Here is a 12,791-nt window from a genome sequence, read left to right as displayed (position 1 = left end):
GAGGAAGCTTTTTCTTTCTGTAGACAATATGACATTTCTTTTCCCAATGAAGGAAAATAAGGTGCAATAATGACAGACAGTCTCCTTTCCCATAAAGATGTAACATTCAAATATTGTCAGAAACATCAACTATAAGATTAAGTCATTTCTAAAACACAATGTGTCAATTAAATTAACAGCAATTTGCTAGTTGAAACTGCACTTAAGAATAGAATTATATCTAGTCTTTCCAAAGAAAACCCAAGCAAGCTTTGTACAGGAGACCTACAAATGATGAAAGAAAAGGACTCATCCCTTCCAACCCTAAGACAGGTGGAGATGAACATGGTGTTTGCATACCGGCATATAAACCAGGGATCCATTTGCATTCATGGTTATGCATGCTTTGGGCTGAAGTATGAGACATACGCAAATTTGACAGCTCTTGGGCTTCCTTGTAATTTCCCCTCCATAGATGCATAGAAAATCAGTCGCCAGAGCAAATGGCCGTTAACACACCACTGCATGGACCACACCATCCAGACGCCATGCTCACCCATGTGTTTTTTGTGTGACAAAGATCTCAGTCGAAATTCAGAACTTATACTAATTGTTCAGTCCTCCAGAGCACAGCACAAGCAATAAGATCATATGGTTTATATGAAAAGTACTGCTGTATCAAACCTGAACAAAAGCTTAAAATATTTTTATTATAAGTTATTTTTGATAGAATAGATTTAATTATATTCTTATGCGTGCAGTTAAAAAGAAAGGACTTGTGAGAACATTTAACAAGTCCATCATAGCAATTAAGGTCTGAGGAAACTTCCCAGTTTTGGACACCATCACTGTGACAGAAAGAAACTGGCTTCAAAAAACAGGAAAAACTAGAGACCCCCCCAGCCCTTACAAACTTTTAATTTCTTCTTATGCCTCGTTAGCTAGTGTTAGTTAGTTAGTGTCACACGTCCCCCTTTTTTCATTTGTGCACAGTCTTTAATCAAAAGCATAGAAAATTAAAATGACTTAAATGTACTTTAAGATAAGACCTGTGTCACACCTGAATTTCTCCAAGTCGATCAAGTTGCTCCTGCATATGGTTCCTCATTACCGTTACATCATACTCTAACTTATCATATTCCCTCCAAGCTCTTTCCAGTTCCTAAGTGCATAAACAAAGAAATGCATGTGCACACTCAACAAAAAACCAAACCAAACCAAAACAAGGGTACTTCTTTCAACAAAAACAAGGATACTTTCTTCATTCAAGAGCATGAAATTTCAGGAAGTAATTCACAAGTAGATACCAGCAATAAATACATACATGTTTTAGAGAATGTTATCTTTAAGCAACTTTTTCAATTTCCAACAATACTGAATGAAATTAAAGCAAACAGTATTTTGTCTTCTTTTACAAACAAAAAGATAGGGCGAAATTTTAATCCGAGTACAGCCTTTACAGACACCAGGTATATGGGTCTTAAACTTTCTTTCCACAGGGGCAAAACCCCACAATAGTAGATGAAAACTTGCTTCTCTCATCCCACAGAACACATTCCTGTGAGTGCAGAGCATGTGCATGTGTATGCAATGTTTTATGCAAGACAAATGTAAGTCATCTAATCCTGCCTGTGAGTTTGCCAGTGAATGCCCTAGACTTACTAATATACTATTATTTTACATATGTGAAACTATGAATACCAGATGGGAGGAGGTGCAATAAAAAACCTGCTCTGAGACCAGCCCTGGCATCTCACTTTTAAAGTCTGCATCGAGCAATTTACTCAAATTAGCATAAATTAAATAGTTGGGGATGAAAAGTATATTCTGAAGATTCCTTTCCTTTCCCTTGCTTCCATTTTCCTCAACTAAACAATCCCTTTTACAACTTCTCTAAGACTCAGACTGAACACAGTATTGGAGGGCCGACTTCCCATCAGTTTCACCACAACAAATCAATGGAATTTGACACTCAAATACCTTTTGGGTATTGATTTAAGTGGGCAAAGATGATTCTTTGTCTTGTCTTCTCAAAGAAAAGGACAGTAAGCAGAGATTCCCTTCCTTTCATTTTTTAAGGTTTTGAAAGTGCATGACTTTAAAGATCTTTGAAATGCACTGGCCCACTATAAAGAGAGACTGTAATCTTTCCTTCTTTTCATCCTGTAGCTGCTTTTGTTTAAACAAGTTACACAAAATATCTGATAAAGTCTATGCTTTTTATTATTTTGCTATACTAAATAACTTATTTGCATTATTTACTTGCTCTCTAATCAATTTCCTTATTATAAAGATGAAAATTACCACACCAGTTACAGTCAGTATGTACTCATTCCTGGCAAAAGAAAAATGTAAGAAAGACTATGTGATGAATGTACTGAAAAGATCATTTTCCAGCTGCCTTTGCAAAAAATGCATGCAAGTGCAAGACAACTGAGGTTTGTTGAAATGTAATGAAAAATCACCAAAGACAACCCAATTAAAAATATGAACATGAAGATAATTGTTTAACAATTCACTGAGTTTTACTAGCAAAAACGTATTACTTACTGCAGTAGCTCGAGATACCTCTCGACAGGTGCTAAGTAGCCCATTCTGCAAGTCATCTCTCTGTAAGACTACGTTTTGTATGGCTGCTGGGTTATCTGCATTCATTTCTATCTCTTGACTTGCTGATAGCAAAGCTTGTTCAAGCGTGTACTATTATAATAAAAAGAATTATTTTTAATGTTCTGCATCATTGGGCTGATTTTCATTTTATTTCAGTTATCAGTGTTCTGATAATAAGCATGTAAAATAACATCCACTTTAGGTAATAAATACAATTGTCCTACTTTCTCCTTGTGTAGCTGTTGAAGCTTCTCTTCCAGTGCTTGTACAACTTTATCTTGTTCACATAAACGGCTAAGCTTAGCCTAGTATATAACAGAAAACAATTGCAATTAGGGACTTATTTTTAACATCATCTATAACCAAAATATAACTTGATCAAAGCATTACAAGAGACTACATAAACTGATGTTACCACAAAATATGAATTCTACAGTTCTGAAGGCATCAGTGTTGCCTTTTTAGATTAATCTTAACAAACCCTCTTAAGATTCTATGAAATAACTGTTACAAATAGCATGACTCAAGAGCTATAATTTATATCTAAATCTTCTATGTAAATATTATTTATATCTAAATCACAGCTAAATCTTTACAACTTAATAACTAGTAATGAAATATTGTTTTACTCTACCTATCATTCTTCATTATGGTAAAAGAATATTGCATATATTCATAGTCTTTCCTATAGTTTACTTCAGGTGGTAGTTTTTGATAATTATTTACTAATACTAACCATATTCTGCTACCCTACTTTTGGTAAGGCCACCCGGAAGATCAAATGATTTTTTCGATTTGCAGTGCCATTGAACTTTCATTAACTACTCCAAAGTCTTTCAGTTTAAGCATCATGAGCTGTTATTGATGGTTGAAATGCTGACTTCTCTGAATTTCTGATGTTTGTGTGTTTCAGATGTGCAGTAGCTTCCAGGACAATGACATTTTCTATTTTTGCTGTGTTTTAGGATAATGGAAAACTTCAGGTTGGAAGGGACCTCAGGAAGCCTTTAGTCCACCTTTCTGCTCAAAGCAGGGTCAGACCAGGTTACTCAGGGCTTTTATCCAGTATGTTCTTGAAAATCCCCAAGGAGGAAGACTGCACAACAACTGTTTTTCAATTCTGATTTCACAGGATCCTTAAATACATTTGAATTTCTAACCAGTAAGAGTCTTCCATTTCACTGAGACAAGTTTTAGCACTAACACAAGAAAACTGCTCTAAGTTATAATGCTTAATCAGATGCGAGTATCCAGGATATGATGATTCTCACATTTCCATTAATTAAACAATATATTTTACTGTTAAATCATCTTACATATGGCTATGACAAAATTCAGAGACACTGACATGATTCACAGCAATGCCATTAGGAGTACTGACATCAAAAGACTGTTGGAAGGGGATAAAGATCAAACCGACACAATGCATCTGACAAATCTTTTGCATTTTGATAGCTTCTAGAGGGTAAGTACAACTCCTCCAAAGGATTGTCGAATATAATAAGGTGCAAACCTAATTTGTAGAGCCTATAAACAACATCCAAGTGCCTCAAACACAAGCCTTTCAGATAGTGTTGATCTAAATATATTTTGGCCTTTCCCATGGGTCATACAATTCTCCTCTGATCTGGTGATATAACCTGCCAGAGTGAACCACACCCAAAATATTTACAGAAAGAATAAACAAATCTTCTCAAAGTACTAGCAAGGGAAAATGGCTTTAATTTAAGGAGCTATCAAGCGTCTTGCAGAAGAATCCTGAGATGTCTAATGTTAGCCCTACTGATGCATGGAATCGTTGTGGTCTTACACAGGTCCTCACAGCCTTGTTATGAATTTGCACCTATTTTCTGCTTGTCTTATGAAATACCAAATCTTTCTCCCAGCGATATGCATTATTGCTTGTGTAAACTTAAAATGCAACAACTTACTTTTTTTTTTTTAGTAAGTTAATCTTAGTGAAGAAGTAAATCAAAGGAATGCAAGAGTTTTTTTAAACAGTATTTCATGCAAAATATGAAAAGCAGAGTCTTAACCATTCAATTCTGCTAAAAATCATTTAAGACTGTGCATATAACAGAGCTGATGGTATATACTCATGCTACATTTCATGTCCTGTAATACGCTGCTCAACAAATGTCCCGACCACCTCCTTTTTGCCATACAGAAACTAAGCTAGTTCTGTTCACGTTTATGATTTATCATTTTCAGATATTTAAGAAAAGAATTTTCTGCTCTTTGTATAAAGTTTCCACAGAAAGGCAATGCTGGATAAACGATACACATAGTTTTTGTGTTTCTATATATAATCAGTAGTATGTGTCAAAATAAGATTTTATACCCCTCAATTTTACAATGCAATTTCTATTGGTAATCTCCTATATAAAGTATGCTTCAAACCCAAAAGTCAAGGGAGGAAATCATTGTCAAAATAATACCAACATTTCCAAGGAAAAAGAAATATAAATACTTACATCAATATCCAGCTCTTCAGTTCTATATTTGTATAGTGTACCCCTACATTCTTCTTGTGTTAACTATAAGGAAGAATAATATTGCCATAAAACAACTTAATTGKACTATGAAAATGAAACTACTGTTCAGCTTAAAAGTTTTAATACAGTAAATCAGTTTTTGCTTGAAACTTCATTCAAGCAAAATGTCAGACATCACACTGAACAATATACTTTCAGCCAAAATATAATAATGAAGATAACTAAATGGAATGTCAAACAGATTGCCAGTAAAAAGTTATATCAACTAAATCTTAACATAGTCTGGCTATGTTTCTGTACTGAACTGGAGTTTCACAAGCATACAATTTCTTTTGTGATAACTCAGACATGGATTATGTAGTAGATGAAACTGCAATCGGAATACACCTGAACACACTGTTACACATCACTATGTATGTTTTTGTATGTGCACTCTAAGTACAGGGACTCATTCTACTTGGAATCAATCATTCTGGGTCCACTAACATCAACTGTATTTACAAGGAGAATATTTTGATGCGAGTCTGAAATCAGAACACAATGACTTAAGTATGCAGAACGTTTGTAAAATGTATCATTAAACAAATATACCCAGTAAGTGTTGCCAAATACCTTTTTAACTATTTTTTCATATGGATCCCCTCCTTCCCCAGAGTTCAGAGTACTACCACAACTGCCATAAATGGAAGTCTGCCTGTTTTTTCTTTGGACCTAGGCAAACTTGCCTGCTCATCCCAGTCAGCATGTAAGGTATCCTCAAACAACTTGCATAAGGCTCCTCACATTAAGTTCCTACCTCTTTCAGTCTCTAAACTGACTAGTAGCAAGATTTAAAAATATTTTATACAAAAAAAAAAAAAAGATAGCTACCCATTTTAGAATAAGAGTTGTCCTATACAATAAGTATTTGCATAATACTATCAAGCTTCACATTCTAATTAATTAAAAATGTGTACAATGAGTCCCAGAATATATGCTTTGCTGTAATATGTATGTCATGTAATAAGGTCATCGTGGCTTAACAGTGCAAGAAACGACTATAAAAACACAAGTCCATGTTAAAGGACACTTATAAATAAAACAGCTAGGGAAGGGTTAATCAGACAAGCATTCCAAACATACAATAAATCTTCAACACACTTAAGTGTTTCATTTCAAGACATTATGTCCACGTTCCTCATGCAAATGCACCTGGTGACAATTTAAAAGTATGTATAGTGTATTAAAACCACACAGTAACTTTCTTTGAAATGGACACTTAATGAAAATGAGTGTCAAAATATGAAAAAAGCCACAGCACTTTTGCACCTCATGAATGTCATAAATTTTATGTTTAAGACATCTATTTGAAACCCCCACTATCGTAGAATTGTGCTTTATAACTGTTGATTTTATCTTAAAAAGAGAAAAAAATGAAGAATGGAAATATTTTTAAAAAAATACTCATAAACATGGTCAATATAAATTTAGGCTAAGCATTTTTTGCTTAGAGAAAAACTAGTTATATTTCACAGAAGATAGATTTTACAAGAGAGACTATCCACCACTAGATAAATGCATTTTTCCAAGGCACTCCAACATTTTATATGACTTGCCTGAAAAAAAAGAAAAAAAGTAATGGAATTTTTTCAAGACAGTAGCTTTTTAAAAAGTGAGCCATTTCTTTTTTCAGCAGCTCAACCTTAATTATAGCTGAGCTTAAAATAGCTTGCCAATTCAGCATCCATATCATCCTACCTCTTAAATGAATATAAGTATTCAGAAAACCAAAACATATTTTCAAAGAATACTTTATATGTGTTAACTCTTCTTATTAAAATCCTATCATATTTTTAAAATTGCTGCTATTTTCTTCCTTTTATCAGTATTACTGGTTTACCACGATAGGCACTGGTAGAGAGTCACTTCCACTTCAACATTTTTACTTAACTTTTTACATACACTTAACACAAAAACTCTAAAACTATACGAAACACTTTATCTGTGACAAAGCAGCAGTTTCTCTTTGCACAGCGCATCTATAAATCAGCTTAAGGCAAAAAGTGTAGCATACTATCATATTCTATTGGAATTATAGAAGGAATTGCAGTAGACAAAATGCAATTACACATTACAAGCAAGGTTAACAACCTAATAACCTTGGAAATGCATTTTAAGAGCTCCAACGATCAAGTCAGAGAGCTATTTTATGTCACGTTCAACAAAAGCCTCCTTCACTGAATGGTTCCTATAAATACTTTACCAGGCCAATAATTTCGGAGAAAGAGTGCCACCTACTGAACCATCCACATGACTTGCTACAGGCTTCTACAGTTTTCCTTGACATTTTCCTACTCAAATACAAAAAAGTCCATTTCTGCTCACATGGCAAAATACACTGTAAAGCTGCAAAAAGATAAGTAGCAACTTCGGTACCCCAAAGCAGAACTTACCATTTCAAAAGGCAAACTGTATAGAGTTGGGTCAAACTTTTATCTTACATGTGAAAAGATTAAGTGGCCTTAATTCAGCCTCCATCATATGTTGGAAATAATTTCTACTAATATGCCAATTCCTATGGAGATTAAAATACCCACTTTCATGTTCTATAGATCCTCCAGCAGAATTTAACAATTTCATATTGTTAAATTTGATTTCTTAGAAAAGTAGATGTCACATACCTTATAGTCCCACCAACAGATGCACCATCTCTTTCAAAAGCCAATACCAGATTAATCACAGAATTGTATAAACCCACCACAGTGGGCACTGTCCTTAGAGGAAAGTTTCCTCCCAAATAAAGACAGATTAGGCAAATCTCTCTCGAGACATGAGGGGTTAAACCTATTAAAGTAGTCAATATTAAAAACTTCTAAGTGAAGGGATCATTTCATCATTTTATATGCCTTTTTCAGATTCCCACTAACCATTCTGATTCAATAAATATAATATGGTAGGAAGTTTCACAGCCTAAGAGCACACTGAGCGCCTCTGCAAGATTCCTGCACTTAGGAAATTAAAACAGGACAATATAGAATATTTGTGGGGAGCATGAGGTTAAAGTCAGATTTCCAAAAGGTTTTTTTGTTTTAAAGGACCTTTTACTATCAGGAAGCAGTGCAAATGAGCATTTACCCCACAGTAAGCAAGTGTTTAGAAGAATTAGAAGATTTTCTTTTAATTCAGCTGGCTCAGTACAGAGCCCAAAGAGAAGGAACATGCCACATTTTTATAGATGCAAATCGCATTTTGCTTAATGCAACAGATTTATAATTTCAAATACAAACAGGGATACAAGATTTTTAGCTCAAATACAATCATCTCATGCATTCATAAACAAAATCTGAAAAATATTTATACCTACAAATCTCAAAATCTAACATGTGTAGACAGTTTAAACGTATGTATCTGGTTTAAAAAAAACTGCCAGAAGAAAAATAAAATTAAGGACCATTTTTATATCATGTTTTTAATGTATTAAGAACAAAGACCCAATTAAAGACACAGATGCTAGTTCGTTTTACTCGGACTTTCATTTCCCCCCCTTTAGCAAACCCACTCACATGTAGGAGGCAGTGAGAATAACTCAAAATTTTTGAATCAACAAATCCCCCTTCAGATAAAAAAAATTAACACTCCTCACCTAGCATTATAAAGAAACAAAATAATAAAACCCAAATTAGAGAAGGATTCAGGCTGCAAAAAGTCAGTCTATATTTTTCCTGTCTGTACATATATTCTGCACATACAGAATCAATGGCCTGGCTTATGTCTGTATATTTACAGCAGTCTGTAGAACAGACTGATACAAGTTGAAGTGATTTAAATAATTATTATTTTTTTAAACACTGTGATTACTTAAAAATCACAAACAAAAATATCTTAAATAGCAGATTTTAAATAGTAAACTGTTATTTTACAAAAGAACTGTTAATCATTACAAACAAGACATTTAAATTTCTAATTAAATACGAGTTTTACACTGAGTCAGTTCTTTTTTGCTAACTAGGACACACTACTTACACTACCACACAAATTCAAAGAAGAAAACAAGTTGTTCTTGCTTTCCCTTGCTTACCTCTGAATGAGCTAAGTTATAACATTGAAGTGAATAAACTGAAGCAAAGAAAGATCCTTTCTGTTCCTGCAGAAATGGTTGTGGTCATCAGAAACTAGTTTATCCAGACACTGAAACAAGTTTCAAGTGCTTACATAGAGACTTCTCCCAATTCGGATGTTTAAGTTTCTTTAAAATGTCAAAGAGAAGTGCTAAAAAGTAATTAATTTTGACCTAAATAAGAAATTACATCATGCTTAAATTTTTAAATAAGTTGCCACAATTTTAAACAGGTAAATTTTGCATCAGAAGAACGTAGAAGACAATTTAAACAGCAAACTGAGTATATTTTTATCCTTCTGGGAAGTCAGTTAATACAATATTTCTTACAGGAAACTTCAGCTGTGAAATCATAAGATCTTGCTATTCTCTGATTTATGCAATACAGGGCTTCTTCTGCACAAGCCTGTCCACGTGTCACACAAAATCTGATGTGAAAAGATTGCATCTCCAGCAGCAAACAGGTATTCAATTTTCGTGACCCTTTGGGCTCACTGTTTCTCTGACAAGAACGTCAAGAAAGGTGCTAATTCAGCATCAAAGATGAAGCAGCGGGTATGTCTACAAGGTAAAAGCAGTGCTGTGTAGAGATACCTTAGCTAGTAGCACAGCTTCATCAAGACAAAACTCAGATTTATTGGTACCCCTAACTAGCCGGGTAGACTAGCCCTGGCACAGTTATACCCAAATGCATCTAGATTACCATTAAAACTTGAGCTAGTTATTATTATGGCACCTGAAGCTGTCCATTGTAGATACGTTAAGACTTGCTTGTTGTACGGAGCCTAATGTAGAAAATTGATTTACTTTTAAAACTATTTACAACAGCTAGGCATCTTTAAAAAAAACCCCAAACAACAGCAACAACAATTTTCATTTAGGGTTTGAGGGCACCTTACTTCTTCCATTCCGCTCCCAAATAGCTCCTTCAGGTTCCACGTTAAAGCTCCCTTTTTGCACGTAAGAATACAAATCAGATGCTCCTGAACTAAGAAGTTACCGCATGCCATTTTTTCAGCAGTCTCTTGCAACCCACTTCCTTTGGAAAGTAGAGATGCCTCTTGCAACTTTTCTGCATAGCAAGAAAATCTACAATGCAGAGTTGACTTCCAACACAGTAAAACATGAAATTACTCTGCAGCAATTTTTAGAGACATGTCAAAGCATTAATCCCTAGTCAATTATTATTTTATACAGTAAAATGTCTTATTTTCTTCTAACTATACACCTTTATTTATTGGCTCACAAGGTCATTACCCCAAGCTGAGGGAAACAGGCCAGATACTCTCTTCTGACTGTCAGCCAGACCTGCACACCTCATCAGCTGCAAAATATCACTGTCATTTAAATAACACCACCACCTTTGCTGCAGCTGTGGCTAGAAACTTCTTAAACATTTTCTGACATGGCAGGAACTATTCAGTTCAGCTCCTATAGCCCTAAGACACTGCAGCGCCAACAGGTAGGTATTGGCCATGCTCATAAGTTAATGCAGGTCTCAACTCACAGATAATATTTCCATTCACATTTCCAGGTCTTCTGCCTTACCATTTGTGACCACCACTAGATATTCTGTACATGTGCATTGTTATGTGCATTTTTAAGTCTGCTGTGACTTTATTAACAGACACTGCCTTTCGGATTTACAGTCCCCAGATCAAAGTAGTTTTGATCCTTTCTTTCTTCAGTGGCTAAAAGGCTTGGTAGGTGCAAACACAAACTTGTAAATCCACTTCCTAGAATGAAACAAAATTGCTAGAAATGACCAGGTAAACACCACTCACATGCTTTTGTAGTTGTCAAAATAAAGAAGCACCTTTGAACACTAATTGCATAGAGTCATGCTATGACAAATGTTGGAAGCTCATTGGAAGTTTCATGAATTTACTGGACACCTGCGTAAGACATCAGCTAATTAAATAGTCTAGACAGAAAAAGTTATTCAAAAGTGTACACTTAATACTCAACAACAAAAATGCAGCAAAAGCCATGCTAACGATATTGCAGCATTTTATAAAGCATGGATGACTTGTGGTTTTCCAAAGCAAATAAGAGAAACACCAATGTTATGAATAAATCTGAGGAACAACCAAAACTGTCACTAAGGAAAATTTTCGCAGATGATAAAAGCAATTTCATTCACTGTCCAAGACCTTACTTGATGGTACAGTTGCGGTCTTAGCGCCGAGTTCTCAATCATAGTGTGAACCATGGTGATTAAAGGTTCATTCTCTTTCATCTATTTCAAATCAGGAGGAGCATACAGCAAACATCAGTTTACAGCACGGCTAGATTTGAAAGACGACACTGTAAATATAGCCTCTACTTTAATTTTTTCTAATAATGCAGTAGATTACATTTTATCCCATGCTTTTTATAGATTCCATCATTCAGTAATATCAAACACATGAAAACTTTAATAATGTCAAACAGATGTAGCAAAAACACATAAAAATACTCAAAACCAACAGAATGCTCGTTGACCAAACCTATCCCTTTTTAAAAATAGGCATGTTTAAAGTAAGCCTAGCTTTACAAGACTTTGAAAAGAAAAGCAGTATAAGAAATATGCAACAGGGAACACTTAAACCTTTATCAGAAAGCCTTTTAAAATATAGATTTAATAACTCAGTGTACATTATAAAGATATAAGCATTCACAGCCTCTGAACATTGAAGCCAGGTTTAGGCATATGTTCCTGTATCACAAAATGCCTTTATATGCTGCATTGTTTTATATACTTGGGAACTTTGAATCATTAGTCACTGTATTTAACCCCCCCTCCGCCCCCAATTCCCCAGACTGTTGCGAAACTATTTGGTTCACATTTCCAAGCAGGTCAGACATTTTCTATCATGATTTACATTTATTGCCATGTGTGCAAATAATAAAAACAGGTCCTTTGGTCATTACAGTAAAAATTGCATACATTTGGCATTTCAGAAATACAAAGAGCACACAGAGAAAATGGTCTGGGATTCTTCTATAACAGAGGACAGGGAATACTTTGAATATTTTAGGAGCCTACAGAAGTATTATGATGTAYAGAGCTGGATTAATATCTACAAAAACCTTTAACCAATCCAGCTTCTGGATGTTCCCCTCTCCAGCATTTTTTCAAAAGGTAAAACCAATATTTTCCTTTTTTTTTTTTTGGTTCGAAAAATGATCTTCCTAACAGTAAGTGAAAATTATGAAAACAGGTAATTCTCCCCAAAAGAAAGTGAACTGTCACTTATTAATGCACAACCCCCCCTCTTTTTTTTTTCCACAAACACTCTCTCTTTTTTTTCTTTTTTTTTTTTTTTTTGAAACTTTAGGAAAAAAACAGCTCTTTGACTTCTTCAGCAATACCAATTTCAAATACGGTTACACAGGAAGACAGTATTGTGAATACTTATGATCTTTCTATATGCATATACATACGAATTATGAATTTGCATGGCAAGGTTTTGTTTCACAGATTGAAATACTACAGAAAGCCTGAGTTTTTGATGCTTTCTGGAAGTTCTTGCCCCTCTCTTCTATTTTTTTTTTAAACCTAACTTGTATATTTGCAAAAAGGTATTTCCCTAATGAGAAACTTTTTTTTTTTTTTGCTGTTGTAGATA

At 34.5% G+C, this 12,791-nt stretch overlaps 1 protein-coding gene across 1 annotated transcript in view; it reads right to left on the bottom strand.

The window, feature by feature from the left end:
• PLEKHA5 (pleckstrin homology domain containing A5) overlaps positions 1 to 12,791 on the bottom strand; it is a 74,340-nt gene that overhangs the window by 20,456 nt on the left and 41,093 nt on the right. Inside the window, exons 12-16 of the mRNA XM_026066930.1 lie at positions 11,339 to 11,419; positions 5,064 to 5,126; positions 2,814 to 2,894; positions 2,530 to 2,679; positions 1,040 to 1,141 (exon numbers count right to left, since the gene is read on the bottom strand). Coding sequence (XP_025922715.1) covers positions 1,040 to 1,141; positions 2,530 to 2,679; positions 2,814 to 2,894; positions 5,064 to 5,126; positions 11,339 to 11,419 — 477 coding nt within the window. The remainder of the gene's footprint in view (positions 1 to 1,039; positions 1,142 to 2,529; positions 2,680 to 2,813; positions 2,895 to 5,063; positions 5,127 to 11,338; positions 11,420 to 12,791) is intronic.

The sequence above is a fragment of the Apteryx rowi genome, unplaced genomic scaffold (assembly GCF_003343035.1).
Source record: "Apteryx rowi isolate R43461 unplaced genomic scaffold, aptRow1 scaffold_25, whole genome shotgun sequence".
Classification (NCBI taxonomy): Eukaryota; Metazoa; Chordata; class Aves; order Apterygiformes; family Apterygidae; genus Apteryx; species Apteryx rowi.
The sequence above is the reverse complement of the archived record's forward strand: the minus strand, read 5'-3'. Positions and strand labels throughout refer to the sequence as shown.